The sequence below is a fragment of the Sinocyclocheilus rhinocerous genome, unplaced genomic scaffold (assembly GCF_001515625.1).
Source record: "Sinocyclocheilus rhinocerous isolate Xijiao unplaced genomic scaffold, SAMN03320098_v1.1 scaffold647, whole genome shotgun sequence".
Taxonomy (NCBI): Eukaryota; Metazoa; Chordata; class Actinopteri; order Cypriniformes; family Cyprinidae; genus Sinocyclocheilus; species Sinocyclocheilus rhinocerous.
The window spans coordinates 157,696-177,592 of NW_015632746.1; the positions used below are offsets into that span (position 1 = coordinate 157,696).

The 19,897-nt window shown below is 38.7% G+C and overlaps 2 protein-coding genes across 3 annotated transcripts in view; one reads left to right on the top strand and one right to left on the bottom strand.

The window, feature by feature from the left end:
- Positions 1-16,058, top strand: part of ubald2 (UBA-like domain containing 2) — a 19,524-nt gene extending 3,466 nt beyond the window's left edge. The window contains exons 2-4 of one of the 2 annotated variants that reach the window (XM_016556103.1): positions 5,491-5,544; positions 13,420-13,794; positions 13,833-16,058. In XM_016556103.1, the coding sequence (XP_016411589.1) occupies positions 5,491-5,544; positions 13,420-13,776 (411 nt within the window). In that variant the 3' untranslated portion in view covers positions 13,777-13,794; positions 13,833-16,058. Of the gene's footprint in view, positions 1-5,490; positions 5,545-13,419 lie in introns of both variants that reach the window. The other variant, XM_016556102.1, reaches the window with a different exon arrangement.
- A 3,244-nt stretch (positions 16,059-19,302) lies between these two features.
- Positions 19,303-19,897, bottom strand: part of LOC107743030 (glutamine-rich protein 2) — a 21,442-nt gene continuing 20,847 nt past the window's right edge. The window contains exon 18 of the mRNA XM_016556140.1: positions 19,303-19,895. Coding sequence (XP_016411626.1) covers positions 19,729-19,895 — 167 coding nt within the window. The 3' untranslated portion in view covers positions 19,303-19,728. The remainder of the gene's footprint in view (positions 19,896-19,897) is intronic.

Genomic DNA, 19,897 nt, shown 5'->3' on the forward strand with positions numbered 1-19,897 from the left:
ATATATATATATATATATATATATGACTTCATTTCCATGGCCTTCGGTGAGCATCTTGCATTCGTTGTGTCTCGTGCATCTTTGACAGACACAAGTGGCGTGCTGTTGTGGTGGTAAAACCAAAGGGACAAAAACATGAATAAAACAGTGAAGCCGTTACCTAGTTACAGTGGTAAACATCTGTCGCTAGTTCTCGCAGTGTTACTCACCATAGAAACCTATCGCAAGTCAGAACCAAATACTATAGTGTGGAAAGCCATCAAACCAAGCGTGAAAACGACACTGGTCTCCACATTACAGTGCTGCTACGTGGAGCAAAGTGAGTGTGATTCGCTCTAGCAGCTGCTGTGTGGATTCTCCATTTGTCTTTGTCCCTTTCTGCTCATTGCTGACCTGGTTTATTGCGAGCGTGCCGTGTGTTGGTGAGATGGCTCTCTGTGGGCTTGTTCTGCACCCACTTATTCCCACTGGAGCGGCAGAAATCATTCACAGAGAGGCTGGACATGACACTCTGGCTGTGTGTCAAAAACTAGCGGGCTGCCTGCTAGAAACGGACAATAATCAAAATTTTCAATAGTTTTCGTTGATATTGTAATCATGCTTGTAATTGACATGATAATACCTTTGTGGGCCAACTGAACGCTGTATTATTCATGTAGCCTACACATCAAAAACAAGCTGAAACCTATTTAAATGGGTGTATTGCAGTTTTATGCGTTATTAAATCAAGACGGCGACTTAACAACTTCACATTGGTCCTGCTAGCTTGATTAACAAAAGTGTTATTAAACAAGTCAAGAATTTGTATTTAGAAATTGACACATTTCCCAATTGCATGGATTACTATTAAAATGGCTTGAATTTCTCTTGTGGAAATTTGCCAAATAATGGTCAATTTGACTGCACCTTAAAGGGGTCATATGATGTTGCTAAAAAGAACATTATTTTGTGTATTTGGTGTAATGAAATGTGTTCATTACACCAAATACACATGCGGTTTAAGGTTAAAAAAACACATTATTTTCCCACATACTGTACATTATTGTTTCTCCTCTATGCCCCGCCTTTCTGAAACGCGTCGATTTTTACAAAACTCATCGGTCTGAAAAGCGAGGTGTGCTCTGATTGGCCAGCTATCCAGTGCGTTGTGATTGGCCGAATACCTCAAGCGTGTGACGGAAATGTTACGCCCCTTACCTTACCATACTGTGATGCCGTGTCCCGGCCAGAGTGACGAGTCAAAAACATTAAAACCCATTACAAACGAGGCATTTGTTGCATCCAGTGGGGACATAATTACGGATTATAATGACTTATACTGTCTTTTTACGCATTGCGTTGCATCGCGCCGCGTAAACATAAAACCATGTCTGCATTTGTGATCGGATAAATTACGTACATCAAGCATTACTCTACACTGCTCAAAACTCGCGTTTGAATCATCAGTGGCAAATTCTTTAAAGATGAGCACCCCACTTCTCGATTAGTTTGTGTTGTACCAACTCTAAATTTAATCTCAATTTTTGCTACCTAACTAGGGCTGTGACGATAACCGCATTACCGCATAACCGCGGTAATTAGATGCCGACCGCGGTGTCCGAGACCGTCTTTTTCCCCCTTCTCCCAAAACTCCTAAAATAGTTCAGTTTTGTATGTAATGAAAAAGTGATTATATTTCGTTTCGTTTTTTAATAAAGTTAATTTAGAAAAACGTTTGGAGCATTTTTTTGTTCGTTAAATGTAAGTTTTTGTTTTTTAAAGTAACGACCAAGCGGCCAGCGGCAGACAGTGAGTTGATCATAGCCTATGTTTCGCTGTCTTCCGAGAAGACAGTTACAGCGTCCTCTGTTAAACCAGTCCTACGGTTATTATCTGAGGATATTTTGCTCCCAACCGAGGAAGACACGGAGTTGACGCGCAACCTAAAAAGAAAAATGGTTAGCGTCATGGAAGACAAATATAGTGCACCTGCAACACAGCAACTGTTGGCAAAGGCCACATTAATTGATCCAAGATACAGGGACATCAACCCCGGAGATGACGTTAAAGATGCGCTCCTGGAGGAGATGCTGGCAATGCCCGATGAGCGGAGTGATGGCGGGGATGGAGAAGGTGCCATGCGTACCTCGGCGGCTGGAGAGGGAGAAGGAGGAAGTGCACCATCTCCTCCAGAAAAAAAAAGAGAATCTTGCAGACCTGCTTGGAAAGAGAAAAGCACAGTCCTCCAATCCGGTCCCAAAAAGAATCCGTGCAGACACTGAAGTCGCAAGGTATTTGCAGGAGGAAGCCCTCGATCTGCACTCTGATCCGCTTGCCTGGTGGCGGGATAATCAGGCTCGATTCCCTCTTCTTTCGAAAGTTAACAGAAAATATATGACTATATGCGCTACGAGCGCTCCTTCGGAGCGTGTATTCAGCGCGGAAGGCAACATTGTCACTCCGTTAAGATCTTCGCTGAAACCAGACAAAGTGAACATGTTGGTTTTCCTGGCAAGAAACTTGAAGACCGAAAAATAAAGCAGTAGGACTTGCCGATTCACTTAAGCGGCCCCGCAGTATAACAATGATGTTCCTGATGTTCCACAAGCTGCATGCGTTCTTAAATCATTATATTTCCGAGGGGGAGGGGGGTTGCGATTAACCGCCGAACCGCGGTGATTTGTTGCGTCTTAACCGCTGTAAGAAAAATCCCATACCGTCACAGCCCTATACCTAACCAGGCATCAGTTTTGGCCATCACCCTGAGACATTTGTCTCATGAAGCCAAACCTTTCTGCATAGTCCACATTGCATTATTTTGGTTCAGATTAGGCTTGCCGCGATAGACGGTGTTGACGGTGATACCGTTGTTAAGCCTCAACACCGGTTATGTCACTTGCCAACCGCCTCACCGACCCCAACCGTCGTTTTGATTTTTTATAGAAATAAAAATCATTTAGTTCAGTAAAAGAACAGACACTACAATTAAAAACTGAACGAGGCTGCTCAATGCAGTGTGCCGAACGACAGTCGCATCACAAGATCAGATTTAATTTCTCCAGTGAGGAGAGTGAGTCGAGCTGACTGACAAGAAGAGTGAGGTGAGGTGAGACAGACAAGACGATCGCGGATGATTTAGTTTCGAAACGAAATGCAAAAGCGCCTGTTTGGCTCAAACACGCCTGTTGGTCGACCCCTACTGTTGGCCAGTTATGTGTGCAATATGCATCAGGTAGTGAGCGAACGATCCAATATTACCCTATCTTGGATGGGTAGCTCACCAGGATCACAAGCTGGCCTGTGTGTATTATTTAGCCGTTCACCTCAGGATAGACTCATTGTAGTGCGGATGCCAGGTTGAGGAATCCTCCTTTAGCAGTCAGTGCCAGCGTTAACACAATACAGATGCTCTGAGGTACAAGCGAGCGTTGTTTAGAGCCATAACCACACGTGTGTGTGCAGTAGGAAATGAGCAATAGTCGAGCACTTGAATGGGAACAGTCTCCGTACACATGACAATGTTTGGGGGAGGGACTGAGAAGATCTGATGACAAAGAACTCTGTGGTTCTGTAGCAGCGGAAACAATGGTGGATTGGCGAGTTCATCTTGATATGTGTGTCACGTCAAGCCGCAGACATTCCTGCACTCGCCGTGGCTGTTGTTAAATGTGTTTTTTGAACATTAAAGCATGTCAACATATTCTGTTACACCAAATACACAAAATAATGATCTTTAAAATGGCATCATATGACCCCTTTAATTACATTTTTTTTTTGTAAATTTACAAATATTAATAATTGTGATAAACACTTCATCATAGTCTGTTAAAAGACTCCAGTTGTTTGCATACTGTTTTAAATTATTAAAATACACCGCTTTTCATTTTTAAATAAGTCAAAAAGGTCATAATGTTATAATTACAGCTGTCCTGATATCATAAAGGAAGAAGCTTCAAAATTACGAATCTTGAAAAGAAAACCACATTCTTTGGCATAAACTTTTATGATCAAACACTGAACCTTTTGTTAAATTATTAATAAAGAAATATATAAATAAATATTTAAAAACATTTTGTCTTCCCAATCAAATGTAGTGCAACCCAGCAGACAGAAACTTGCAGAAGAAAAAAAAATCATAAAATAGGAAATTATGTCTATAAGTGTTGTAGTATGAGATTATAATAATAATAATAATAATAAAATATTAGATGATAGGTAAAATGTCATGTGGTGCGACTCCCCAAAAAATGTGATGTTATTTAGCAATTAAGTCATTATATTTGTTAAAAACACTTTTTATCATGAGAAATATATTACTTATTGGAAATAATGATTATGTATATACACTCGCATGTATTTAAGGTGCAAGGGAAATTTTATTAATTGATTAAAACATTTTTTTAGAGTCATAAAGGCTTGCCTGTGCAAAATATAGCAATGTGTTGTTTAGTATGTTGTAGTTTGTAGTTTTTAGTTTTTTTCGTATTTGTCATCCTTTCCTATCAAAATGCTTGCTATTGATGCGAAAATGCAGAAAATCGAACCTGGTCTGATTTTTTTCATTATTATTAATTTTTTTTATGATGGACAAAAGTTTCGGAGGCAGTATGTAAACGTGATTGACACAACATGAGGTCGTATTTATATTTATAAAACGGATAGTTCCGGTCCTTGATTCTGATTGGCTGAGCCGCGTTAGAAACTGTTGTAAATTACTCTACAAACATACACCTTTGTTTACGTTTGCGTGTTGCTTGGCAACCACTTTGTTGCAACCACAACTGTTTCAGAGAAACTACATTGTTTGGTGGAAGAATACTGTTATTATTTGTATCATTACACTTTATTTGCTCTGTTTTATGTTGTGAAACCGTACTATGTATATGGAATAACCGTTTTATAACAGCAATAAGCCCCGTGAAGACGTGGTTTACAGTGAATTTATAACAGCTAAGAGGGTTTTAGCACAACGCCCCTTAGCTGTTATAAATTCACTGTAAACCACGGCTTCTTGGGGCTTAGTGCGTTATTTAACGTGCAAAAATTTCGGATGAGTATTACGAACTCAGTGTGCAAAGACCTTTGCTCAAATGTCCCAGGTCCCTCCTTCACTGTAAGTCTATGGGTATTGTTGCTCCATTTATCATCCGCTAGACTCAGATCTCCTCAAAAGCTGCACAATATGCGGCATCATTAATTTCAGATGTACAAAAGTCTAAGCATTAGTAGTAGCTTGTCTTAAAAGGAAAACTGGGGTGCCTGCTTGTTTGTTTATGTGTATTTTCCTCTCACATATTTCTGTATCTCTGAGCCTGCGTAGTGTATTAGTTCCTAGAATCCTGCACAGATTGCGTGACAGTTTAGAAACCCTCATTTAGATGGAAGAGTGCTTGGACCGGTTGACGCGCCTGTCACAGTCAGGGAGGAGGGAGCAGACAGTTGTTCTGCTCATTCATGTTGTAACACAGATCCCTCCAGCTCATCCCCATCTCTTTCTCTCTCTTTCTGCAGACGGCTCTGAGCTCCTTTTTCCAGGAGGCCAACATCCCCAGTCATCACCAGATGGTAAGTGCGTTTAGTTCGGAGAGAGCATCAGCATCCTGTCATTGTCATCAGGCAGCATAGCATCTGAGAGAATAATGAGGGGCTGGACTTCCTGAAGGCCACGGATATTATTAAAGAGCCTGAAATACACTTATCATGCTAGTCAGGGCTTCTTAGAAGCCGTCCGAATTGTTTTTCATGCCCAGTTTCCAGCATCTCTCTGACTCCCAAATGAAATTTGACCTCATATCCAGGGCAGTTTCTGGATGACTTGTTTTCGCAACACAGTTTCTGTAAATGGTCTTAGTCGACTAGGAAGGAAGTTTTGAATTGTTTGTATTTGCACTGGATCTTTCTTTCTTTCTTTCTTTTATGAATAAATACTATTAAAGCAGATGCAATAGGGAGAATATTATACTGCCTTTTGAGTTATTTTAGCCAAATTCTAAGCATTGCATATATACTTTCAGGTTTAGGCAATCCCAGAATGCATTGCAAACAGTGTTGTTAACTGAAACCATAAAAAAAAAAAAAATGTTTGTTATTAAATTGAAAAACTTCTACAGAAATGAGGAACGTTGCCTTGGCAACTGGCAAGTAACTGATGCATGTTACTAAAGTTACTAACTGAAATAAAAGTAAAACTGTAAAAAAAGTCAAACTTTTCAGAAATATTTATTTTGAATACGTAAAAACACATACATTTCTAAATAAATATTTCCTTATTTATAAATGACAAAACGCAACACAATTATTACAAATTCTACCTAAAAGGAACTTTCAATTTTAAATTAGACCTGGAAATATAAAAATAAAGTACCTCCAAATATTAATAAAAATGATAATAGTATGTAAATAAATCACTGTAACACTGATTGCGACAAACATATTGCTGAAAAACAAGACCGAGAAAGCTGATTATCATTGTAATTCGTTCAATACAAAAAATGCAAATGTTTATGTGCACTGTTTTATTAAAATATCACGGTATTAGCTTTAGCAACATGATAACATCAAAATACTGAAAAAGCCTCACATGTGTTTAATACAGTAGCACTATTTGTGTGTCTTGTGAAGTTGCAGCCTATGTAGAGCGTTTTGAATCTGTCATTTCACCTTTTTATTGTTCAAAGACAGCTAGATGGAGCACAAAGAGATGCTTGTTACTATTTTTAACTTGCCATGCTGTCTTTATGAACACTTATGATGCCAGACTCTGGGGGGAAAAAGGGCTAGATGTGACGCAATGACCTAAGAATTTAGATGACTGTAGCACCCATGCTTTAAAGGGGCTGAATTTAAGAACTCAAGGTTTTAACATGCTGACAGTTTCATCCCCTTTTAAGCAGTCTGAAAAATATCTGGGAAGAATAGACTAGTCGAGTATAAGAGATTTTTCTACAGTCTAAAAATCTTCCAGCCGTGACTCCCACTCATGTGTCCACATCCTGTCTGCCTGCACATGTAGCCTCATAAATCAGCAATTTGAAGATATGCTGGACAAAGCCCTCAGTGATAGGAGCAGATCTGACCTAGCCCTTGGCCGTTGGATCAGTCATGTGCTCTGGGGCTTGATGAAGTGATTTTTGGGTCTGTACACACAGACACGCAGCTGTTTTTGAACTTCATCAGACGGCTAAAACACGAGCCGTGCTGTTTCCTCTTTGAAAAAACAGACATGCAACCGCTGTTCTTCAGTCTGCTGAGGGTTATGCAATCCGTTTTTCTTCTCACAAAACCAGTCCCCGTGGACAAGCCGCGATATGATTCTTGCAGTCGTGCTGCGTTTTAAAAGATTGACGTCAGCCTCCACCCACGACATGTGCGTGCCTGAATCTGTGTGCGTTTTCTTTTTTCTCTCTGGCTGTATGTGAGGGGAGTGTGTTTGAGAAAGGAAGAGGCAGGAAGTCTATCTGTGTTTGTTTTTATTTTGAGAGCAGCCATTACATCATGCAGCTGGTGACCATATATGGGCAAATGGGCGGAGCAAAGACAAGAGCAGACTCTGATTGGATCAGAAGCGTGTGTGTGTGTGTGTGTGTGTGTGTGTGTGTGTTGGTCTGTGAGTGTGTGTATGATACAGATGCAGTCAACAATGAAGTCATTTATAAACACATGGGACCCGTTTCCTGAGGGCTGCAGATGTACATGTTTATGAGTCACTTCCGTTTTGTTCTCCACACAAAATAAATAAACAATATATACTTATTTTTATCTTAAGTAGACCGTTTGCTTTAATGAGTTCTTTTCCTTCTGAAGTAATCATTTGAATATTTTTCATATTAAGTCATCAAAATACACATTTTACAAAATTATTTTTTGGTAAATTGGGTGAGTTATTTAGGTTTAGTAGTTATTTGATGAATGCCAGTTATTAATGTTAATCTGAATTTTCATTAAGAAGAACATTCATAAGAACAGTTCTCGATCTAAAATGTAGTTTTTCATAGTATTTCTGTTTAATAATTCCAGTAAATGACCATTGTTAATGTTTTAATGCAAAATTAATCTGAACATACAACACAAGACATACAATACAGATTAATAGTTAGATTAACGTTAAATAAACAAAAATTTATTAATAAGGCATTTACATAATGACTGTTTCTTGTCAAAATTACAACATGGTGTGAATGCAAAACTTTCGAAAAGGTAGTTGGATACATTAAAACTACTAAAAGAAACTAGCTAACAACGTGAACGTTGAAGTCTGACTTTAGAATTATGTAAATATTGAAATGATGCTAATGGATTTGTTTGGTCTAGTCCTGTCACAATGTTCTAAATTGAAGTTTTCAAAAGTTCTAAATAGAACAGAGACAATATATTCATCGTTACTTGCCGTTTCTTTGTATTTATTCATGGAATTTACTAGCAATTTCTGAGTGAAAATTGTTTTAAAGTAAATCCCACACCATTTTTTTCCCAGTGTTAGAAGTCTGTAGTCAGATCAGCTTTGGCAGTAGGGCCTTAAGTCACGAGTCTGGACCTGTCTTCCTGTAGAGCAGGGGTGTCAAACATACGGCCCGCGGGCCGAACACGGCCGTAGAGGAACCTGCTGAACTAGGCTGCCCCCTCTTCTCGGCAGCGCCGGGCCTGTTATTGGCACACGTCTGCTTTGGGCACCATAGAAAGTCCCGCAGGCCTCAAACCGGTCCTCTGAGCTCCTGGCTGGGCCCAGCGCACACTGTTTTGATTGTCCTTGAAAAGAGAGTCTCGTAGCAAAACACTCCACCCTCCGCCGGCCTGCGCAGTTTAAACAATTTGCTGAAGCCTGTAAACATTCATGCTGTTCGTCAGCTCAAATCATATATTTACTGTACTGTAACAACAATACAAGCTGCACGTTACTGCTTTTACTGAGAACTGGCCCAGTTAACTTCCATTTGTGACATTATCGCTTAACTTGTATTGAATCTGGAACATTCCTTTATTATCTGCGATCTCTGTCAAGACTATTTTAAACATCATAACTTATTACAGATTGCTTGAGGTGCTTAGGTACTCTTAGAGTATTTAAACTACTGATAAAAGGTGTGTTTCCATGTTGGTTTTACCATAGTCTCGCGTAGCCAGACCTTCAGACTGACGGCTGAAGGTCTGGAATCCATGGCAGCTTTTATTGGCCAAGGCCCGCCCATGAGGCCGTTTGACCGACATGTCAAACAACCAATCACAGTTAGTTTCGTTTCAGCATCATGTTTCGGGGCGTGGAAATGTTGCCACAATAACAGACCGGTGTATAAAACTCTCGGACGTATTTTAAAGATTCTATGCCGCGAACTTTAAATATTTCACATACTTTTGAAAATCCAGCGTTTAGTTGATCCTGATAAGCGCTCGTCGTTGTAAACATGACGGCTTTCTTCTTTCGTGAGGGGGTTTGGCGCCACGGCATCTTTGTTTCCAGGCGGAACGTTAAAGAACGCGACACCCTGAAGTGTTTCCACTTTTGTGTGCCGTATGCATCAGACGTTCAGCCAACGGTCCGTGGGCGTGACGTCTGAGGCTGAGACTAGTTTTACCATAATTGTCAGATTCTAACTTGTATGAACGTCTTCATAGAACCCATAATTACAACTTGCAAACTCTGAATTTTCTCAGAGTTCAGACTTGAAACATTCAAAATGTTTTCAGAAGTAAAATATAGTAGGCCATATTATAAAATGGATTTTAATGTAAGTTAAATAGTATATTAAAATGAGTATGTTATAATATTTAGTAACATATATTTTATTGTAATGTTACTTGAAATAAAATTTTTGTATTTTTATTTCATCTAGTTGCAAGATAACATTTCTTGATACTAAAATAAACGAAAACTGAAATAAAAATTTATAAAAACTGTACCGACAACTTATATGAATGATAAACACATACAACAAAATGACTAAACCTTCAACCAAAATTAAACTTAAAATGGAAAATATAAAAAAAATAAAAGCTAATTAAAATATTATTAAAACACTGGCTAAAGGCCCGTTCACACCAAGGACGATAACTATAAAGATAACGATAAAGATAAAAATCGTTCTCAATATTAAAGAATAGCAGAGTCCACACCACAACTATAACGATAAAGGCACAGGAATCACTTTCAGAACGATTTTTTCTAGCTGATGAACGATACACACATTGACAGCCAATCAGAATCAGTCCTGCTGTGACGAGCTCGAGAATTTAAAGCGACAGACGCACGTGCGCTTAGAATAAACAGACGATATCGTCCGCTGGTGTGGACGCTAATATCGTTATCTTTATAGTTATCTTTCTTGGTGTGAACGAGGCTTAACACGGAGTTAGATATCCTGCTAAAAAAAGCTAAACAAACTTTATTTATAAGTTTATTTGGAAGGCATTTGCATAACAACTGAAACTTGCTAAATTGTGTTTTCGTCTATCGATTACTCAACTGTTTTTGTAATTGTAATAAATTCTTGTATTTTCGTTCAGCACCACTATTTGTGGGGAAAATAGCTCATTACAGGAAAGAACTACACTGTTTTGAAAATGGCTAATATGCTAATTTACTTAGCGGTGTTATTACCTTTTAACAAGTAATGAGGTATACATTGAGTGATTGCGAAAATGGCCAGTGGATTCAAAAATATGTAGCTTCAGATCTGTAGAGGCGTGTAGCTCAGCTGTGTTTTTCCAGACATAGTGTTTGATTAGCAGTGTTGATGTAAACACTGAGGAGGGTGAAGACCTTTGAGTGTTTATATCCACACTGAAGCTGCTGTCTGGATGACCTACTTAACAGACGGATGTGTGTTTGTCCCTTTGACCAGCATCAGAGCTGCTCCACCGAAATAAAACTTAATAAACTCCTCTGCTGACAAACCCTTCCTGCTCTTATATCAGTCACCTGATCTCAGCGTGTGTGTGTGTGTGTGTGTGTGTGTGTGGTGGTTATTAAAGGAGCAGTTATCAGGAGCTGAAACTGCTGTCAATTAGTGGCCTACTTTTCCTTCATAACACACGGATGGCAGAGAGGGGCTGAGAGCTCCTGTGCAAACAAATCTCACGCTTTATGGGAATCATGGGACTGATGCTAAGCACAGTGCTGTTCAGTCTGTTGTGCAGCGAGCACATCCTTTTGAGTCCCATAATGCCTCATCTGTAGCTGACATATGCATCTGTGCGTGATATAATTATAAACCTCACATGGGACATATGCTATGAGGCTACTATTATAGTATGTCGTTCACATATTGTAATGTAACACAAACTGCCCTTTTCAGACCACTTGTGGAAAACATTTTCATTATGTAGAGGTTGTCCAGTCAGTCATAAAAGCGATTAAAGTACAGCAGGAAGCCATCCTGTTTATTATTAAGGGTCAGAGGCTGAGATTGTTTTTTGGTGCAAGTAACCTTGACTAACATAAGACATATTCTGCCCTTACATGGGTCAGTAATGTGACTTATCTGTTAATTTTATTCAAATATAATTCATACGTGTGATCACCTCGAATACACCTTTTCTACAATGTGCATGCGTTAATTTCTCTATTAAAATTAATTTTGACGTTTCAATTAAAATTGATAATGATTCTGCTGTCCTGAAATAACAGCTAAATTATTAAAAAATTATTCTTCAAAAGATGTTGTTTGGCATAACCTTTTATTAGTTTTTCTTAGAAATACATTTTTTTATTTAAGGCAAATAAATAATATATATTTAATGCCTTATAAAACTGATAGTTCCAGTCCTTGATTCTGATTGGTTGAGCCGCGTTCGAAGCTGTTGTAAATTACTCTACAAACATACACCTTTGTTTACTTCTGTGTGTTGCTCGGCAACCACTTTGTTGCAACCACAACCGTTTCTGAGGAACTACATTGTTTGGTGGAAGAATACTGTTTTTATTTATATCATTACTCTTTATTTGCTCTGTTTTATTTTGTGAAACCTTACTACGTATATGGAATAACCATTTTATAAAAGCAATAAGCCCCAAGAAGCCGTGGTTTACAGTGAATTTATAACAGCTAAGGGGGTTTTAGGTTTTAGTTTTCTAATAACGCCCCTTAGCTGTTATAAATTCACTGTAAACCAAGGCTTCACGGGGCTTATTGCTTTAATAAGGCTAGATTAACCTGAAAACGCATAATCCAAGTCATATTTTAACAAAACTGCTTATTCATATTTGGACAGATGTTTATCCACCAAGTCAAAGTCATGTGGTGTGACGAGCATGCATTAAAAAACATAAACCTAATAAAACAGGGAAAGATACAGACCTTTATGACTGTGTTTGAAGGTCAGTAAGTTTCTTAAAATATCAGATTTTTTTATTTTATTTTTTTATTATCAGGTCAAGGTTAGTTCAGGTTGTAAAATATCACGTGGTGCAAATCCCTAAAAATAATTATATTTATACATGCATAATATTTGTTATAAAAAGCATTTATTTATTTATTGACAGTATGGTATAAGGAAAATGTTATTACTTTTTATTTGTTGATTATCATATGACATTTTTAGTTATTAAATTAAAACATTACTTGAAAATAGTGTAAAAGTTTTAAAACCATAAGAAACCAATATATGAGCAATATCACTCTCTTACTCGAGCGATACCGGCTCTATATCAGCATGGCTGTGCGGCCGAGTGCCGGAGGCAATCACAGCCGCTGATATAGAGCCGGTATCGCTCGAGTAAGAGAGTGATATTGCGTTTATACAACAGTTCGACGGAACATGCGTGTAATTAAACAAGAAACAAAGGAGTGCCTAATAAAACCCTCTTTTGTGCGGAACTACTTCCTTCCGCCACGGATTCAAAGCTCAAGTTGACAGTTAAACATACGTCACTTTTAGAATTCGTATCAAGGGCATGTGCTGCTTCAGTTAGGTTATTAGTGAGAAATAATGAGGTTATAAGAGAGAAACAATGCGGCAAGACGTGCATCCAAATGAGAGAGAGAGAGACCGCGAAGCTAGACGTTTCTTCTTATATTAACTAACGTACTCTACGATTAGCTCAATGAATAATAAAAAAATAAAAAAACATAGACCCGGCTAGAACAAGCGGAGTGATACAAAATTGTGAAAGGGCGTTCCTGTAGCGATACCAGTACAATATCTCACGGTTCTCAACCAATCAGATTTGGAAGCCAGAACGAACTGTTGTATAAAGCAGTATATACCATATGAATACAGAGTAGTCCCATTATTTTGAATTTTATTTTATTTTGGTATTGTCCCTTTAAATTTTTATAGTTGTAGTAATTTTCTGTGTTTTTTAAATGTATTAGAATACATTTAATACATAAAATATATATATATATACAATTTTTATTTTTTTTCCCCTGTGTTTATCTATTGTTATCTAACCAACATGGGATCAGATAAACTGAGCTGTTTTTTTGTGTTTTTGTTTGTGCTCAGATGTGCACTCCACGCAACACTCCCGCCACGCCGCCCAACTTCCCCGACGCCATCACTATGTTCTCCAAGCTGCGGACGTCTGAATGCACGGGCGGCAGCGGAGCCGGCGCTTCGGCCCAGGTGTCTATGGCGTGTTCTCCTCCTCCCCACGCCTCCGCACAGGGATTCGGCTCCTTCTGGGCCTCCTCGCCCCCCAACCACCAGCCCGTCTGGCTGCCGCCGTCCTCTCCCACAGGCCACCACGCGCTCCATCACCACCACCATCACATGCACCAGCCGCCCACGTGGCCGCCCGTCTCCCAGCCCGCCAACGGCCAGCAGACGCCCGTCATGTCAGCTCTGCACGGCCAGAGATGAGACTCTGCGGCGGGGGAGACGCGGGGAGGGCCGGAGGTGTAAATTGGGGTGAGGATACACGGTTTAACGGGGCGGGAATATACTCACTGAGACTTTGGATGGCCAAGGGGGAAAGACGTGGTACTCTTTCTTTCAGTTTTCTAAAGATGAACAATCTCTCTTCTTTCGGAGATCTCGTTTTGATCGTTTACCTATTGTCGATTTCATTTCTGTCCAAACCTGGGAAGAACCACTATGAGAAAAAAAAAAATTATGGAAGTCATTAAGAGGTGTTAGAGTCCCAAAGAAGCCTCTTTTGTTTCGCTATCCAACAGCGAAAGAAAGCCACGGAGTCGTCGGCAGTGGACGATCAGGGCGAATGTGTGCGTGTGAATCTTCGTTCGTTCACCGTATTCGGACTCTCTCCTCCTCTGTAGCGCTGTGTCGGCAAGAAGCACTCGCAATAAAACGGCTGACAAACAATAAGACTGAATCACATATCATGGTGGTCGTGTCGTTCTGCATCCCAGGAAGCATCAGGAGGACGTTTCTGTATAACTAGTGTCTATTGAGTTCTTAACAGAGGCTGTTATGAGATGATTAATCACCTCTTATTTGTTCGAAATGCACAATTTCAAGTGCGTCGAGTTGAATTTATTCAGAATCAACAAAAACTATTGGTCCAGATATAAATGGAAAAAATCAGGAAGAGTTTGCAATAATCCTGGTCAGAAAGTTCATTCTTGTTTGGTAAATTCGCAACTTTTAGCATGTATGCGGTTAAATCAGGAAAGCTTGTTGTGTTTAAACTAAAATCGTCATTGAGGAATACAGACTCGAGTTCAAAGAAGTGTTTTGTGTTTGTTTTTTTTCCCCACCCCCAAGAACTAAAAATGCTAGCAGACTCTTGTAAAGATCTGAGCGGTCTGATGTTTGGAGGTCCAGCACAGCCGGCGTAGTAAAGCTCAGCTCCACCTACCTCAGCTCCAGCCGTGGCCTGATCCTACCTCCGGCGGCTGAATGGGCTCTCCGTGTGAGCTGCTGCGACCGAGGGCTCAAATACCTCACGCTCTCTGCCGAACGCGCCGTGTGAAAGCGATGAGACGTCTCCGTGGACGAGGACTGATCTGGTGTCACATATTGGCATTTGTGTTGTACTGATTGTAATGTAATGGAGCGGGAAGGCTGACCCTAGATCAGGACATTGATTGGCAGTGGTTTTCTGAGATGACGTGTTTCTTTAGTTTCGCATGATGTCACCTTCCCTTCATTCGTTCATCTTAGACAATCACTTTTGCCGTCTTGAGGTTTGAATTCGTGGTTTAGTATGGACCTCAGTCAGGCTGGCCGCCATATTTAATGTGAAGCGACTGAAAACGAGGCTATGACGGGATAAATGTACAGTTTTTTTCAACGTCGTTCTGTTACATCAGTCATTTAGTTGATTAAACATGAAATGTGCCCTAAAAGAATTATTTTTTTTGGTCAAAATAACTGTATTATTCTTAGCAATTTAGCAGTATTTCATACATTTACATTTCAGTTTAAGTAAGAATGGATTAATGAACGATGCACACAGGAATTTGTTCTGCTTTTTTCAAACTGTAGATTCACAAAGAAATCACTGCGTGAACACTTAATTCAGTTTCAGTTTATGTGAGAATGGATTTATGAATGATGTACAAAAGGAGCTTGTTCAGCTTGTTTCGCGCAAAGTAAATAATTAATAGACGCAATCTTTCGTATTTCAACATTAATTTGATAGGGCAATTTATGCAGGAACAAATTTATGAATGATGATGATCACTTGTTTCATAAATAAGGCAAAAAGATCAATTATTTTGTCATTTATTGCGTTGAATTAAGTAGTCGCAAATTTTGCCAAGAATTGATTTGTGAACCATTTACACCTTCTTAGTTAAATTGTCATTATATAGATAACTAAAAAACAAGCAAAACAAATTTGTGTTCAGAAATCCATTCTCTGTTAAATCAACACTATCTCACGACCAATTCGTATGTATTTTACACGGTGGCTTATTCGTATGAATTTGTACGACCTCATTCATAAGATTTTGTAGGATTTCTGTAAGGGGTAGGGGTGGTCATTCATACAAAATCCGACAAATTTGCCACCTCGTAAAATATGTACGATTTTTCACAAAACGTACAAATTCATACAAGTGCGATTGTATGCATTCGTACGAATTAGCCACCTAGTAAAATATGTACGAATTGGCATGAGATCAAGTTGGTTAAATTGTATTGATGAACTTAAATGCAAAGAGAAAACAATTGTGAACTTTTTACTATTTAAACTGTTCAATTTACGAACTAGTTACCCAAATTCATCCTGCTTGCGTTTAAGTTCACTATTATGATTTAAACGTGACCGAATTTACAAACTATTTGTACTTTCTCAAATACATCGTTGCGTTCAATTTAAGCACACACAGAGTTTGCGAATGTCTTACAAAACCATTCTTTCGTCAATTTTCATGTAACTTAAACACAAGCAGAACGAATTTGTGTGCATAATTTGTAAGTCCATTCTGTTAAATTGTACCATTTTGTTTTGCGAACTATTTACCCAAATTCATTCCAAGTTCATTTAATCGTGACTGAATTTACTAACTTTTTGTACGTTCTCTGATAAATCGTTGCGTTCAGTTTAAGCGCATACAGAATGAATTTGCAAATGTTCATAAAACCAAGCTTGTATAAATGTTCGTGACAAAATACATCCGTTTACGTAACAACGTCCACTGAATAAATTCACAGCTTCCTTCAGTTGTACCAACCTAAATATGGTGTCTAATTCTAACTCGGGTCCATTTTAAGCATTAGCCATTTTGATTTAATCATAGACGGCTACGTGATAGATCAGCTTCTGTGTTTTGGCCCAGAAAATGCATGTGAAATGCGAAAAGTACTCTTGGTTTTGGAAAACGCCACTAGAACGATAATGGCAGATATTGTTTGGTCTTCCGCCACATCTGGTGGCTGTTGTTTGCCGTGTAGAAAGAAACCTAGCATGTTGGTCTCCAAAGGCTGACAATAAGTGTTTTGTAGCCATCTGGGCAGTAGGTCATTCCTGCCAAGACGATTTCTGTTGAAGTGGTGCAAGAGACGCGAGTCTGAAGTCAAACGGCGGTGGCTCTGGTGTCAGTGTTCTGGAGCCTTGTGATTTTTGAAGTGTCTCCATTTAATTCAGCTGTCGCTCGGTTGGATTCCCATAGCAACCAGGCCAGTACTCTCAAATGTCATTCTCTGGAGCGCTGAAAGGCACAGGCATTGACTGTTTGAACAGTTGCGCGGCCGTAGATCTCAGACCGTCGTGATTCAGTTCTTCGGGGACGTGTTTGTTTAGACTGCGGCTGTGATGATCAACATACGCCGTGAGTCATCGAGAGGCAGGAAGACTGACCAGTTCCTTCATCAAGAAAACAAATTCGTTAGCGAACAACTTTTTGTATCGATTTCCCTCCTGTACTGTTTGTTCTTTTCCCTTGTTGAGATTTGTATTTATATGTCTGACAAAAAAGCTAAGATCTGAAACCATTTTGGAGGTCATTGTGTTTTTATTAAGGTCATAATAAATTATTTAATGACTAGTGTGGTTTGTGTTATTTGTCTTTGACGTGTAACAACTAAGTGTGGATTTCTTGCATGCAACTGTAACCCATTTCCGATAATAACAATTTTGTTTTGTAACTGTCTAGGTATGTTAACACACTCAAGCTGCTCGCTCAACAATCGCACGATTACGTGACTGAAACTGGGACATCATTACACAACTTCACATGCTAGCAAGTGTTGATGCAAGCATAATGTCAGCCAAACATGACACCGTTACGAACACTTGCGACTTTCTTCTGAAGAACACAAAAGCAGATGTTTCGAAGAATGTTCACGCTGCTCTTTTCCATACAGTGAAAGTGAATGCGACTGGAGCTCTGAAAAGGGAAATTACATTCGTAAAAGTAATGTTGCGTAAAATTCACGTTTTTAAGTCAGTGTGACAGTTTGGATCCATGAATGATGTACACACGAACAAATTTCTAACAAACATTCATAAATCCATCATTTTGTAGTTTGTCACATTGAATTGAATTTGTGTAAATTTGCGCACATTTGAGTTGTTTACACATTCTTGGTTAAATATCTGTGTAACTTCAACACAAGACTTTTGTACATGGTTTGTAAATCCATTCTCTGTTAAATTGTACCATTAAACTTAAACAAAAAAAGAACAAGTTTGGTTTAATAAGCAATTTATCCAAATTCATTCTGCTCTCACATTCTTGGTTAAATTTTCCGATTTTAAGCACGAGCAGAAGGAAATTGTAAAAGTTCATAAAACCCTCATACATTATGGTTTGTGAGGATAAGAAATAAGAATGGTAGTACAAACAATATTTTACCAAAATTTGGTAATGTGCATCCAATCAAAGTAAATGCGGATTGGGTCTTTGAAAAGGGGGGAAAATTACACAAGTAAACGAGATTTGAGCGATATGCTGTGGACGACTTTCGTCTTATGACTTCAGAAGACTTTTATGATGGTTTATTTTATATTATTTATTGTGGTTGACAGTGCCCAGTATCCGCCCCACATTCACTTTGTATAACACAAAACATTTTGGACATTTTGCACTTAGTATCTTTGTTAAATTAAATATATTATTTATTTTCCATGAAAGAAGCGATTTTGGATTGGAATTACATTGGGAGAAATAATGGCAAGATTGTCATTTCTGCATAAACCAATACATTTTTACATTTACATACATTACAGTTCTTTTACAAAATAGTACCATGGTGTATATAATATCACCATTATTTGATTTGTACCATATATTACCATTTTATATCAGAATAATACCATTGCTCATTAATTACAATATTTTTTTAATTACTTTGTCAACCACTTTGATTTGTTTTTTTGATGAAACCCTGTGTTAGTAATTTGGAAATGACGTCTATGATGCGCTACAGGAAGTGTGTGGTCTGCACATGCTAAAATTGTACACTGAGTACCTTTGTATCTGTGACCTCAGATTGTTCTAAAAACAAACTCCAAATTGGAAACGGGGTGACAATCAAGCTAAAAGCACAAGGTCATGAAATGAGTCATTAGTCGCTCCAAACAAACCTTAAAACATCAGCATTTTTACATCACTTTAACGCAAGACCTCAATTATGCTTATGATGAGTGTTTAGTAAATTGACGTTATACATGTGTAAGATTCAGTGCGATAGCTCACTGTAATGACGACCATGGTGTTATCACCAGTGCTGTTATAGAAACACACTATATTGCCAAAAGTATTAGGACACCTTCTAATGAACAGGTTTGACTACTTTAGTAATTTTTCAGTACAAATCTTATAATGAATTGTGTGCTTCTAATTTTATAGCAACAGTTCGGACAGGACCCTTTTCTATTCTAACACGACAATGCCTCTGTGTATAAGACAAGGTTCAAAAAGGAAATACACTTTTGGCAATATAGTGTATTTCCAACACTGCTGCATCAGTGGGACAGATTATCACCATTAATACTTCAACTGAATAATAAATCTGACAGATATTTAATTGCTGTTTATTAAAGCAGTAGCTGTATGTTGTAAGAGGTAGATTTGAGGTGAAACAGACATGAATCTATACCAGATACTTTGTACTGGTTTGAACTGATTGAAAAAATGTTCACCAACAAGTACTGGGTCAAATTCATCAGATCAACACTGCGAGAGAGTTTAGAATGTAAAAGCGAATTAATACTCACATTGGATGACAAACAATGTTTTGCATATTTAATATGACTGACGCTTATGCAAAAAACATTTATTAAATCTTATATAGATATTCTCAATGTTACAGAGGAACCTTCTGTTTCACCAATATAGCTTGTGTCGCGCACTGCTGTAAACATTTCATTCAGACAATGGAGCGGCTCCTATTGGAGGATCTCTAGAGTGATGTCACCGGCTCATCTTCTGATTGGTTGAGCTCTTTGTGGCGCTCCAGTGCTTCTTTCGGCTCTGTGGTGCTGTCATGGAGTGAGGTCTGAAGTGGGACGTCCTGGGACAGACAGTCCATAGAAGACAGGGGCCGATCTTTCATCGAGGTGCTGGACGCT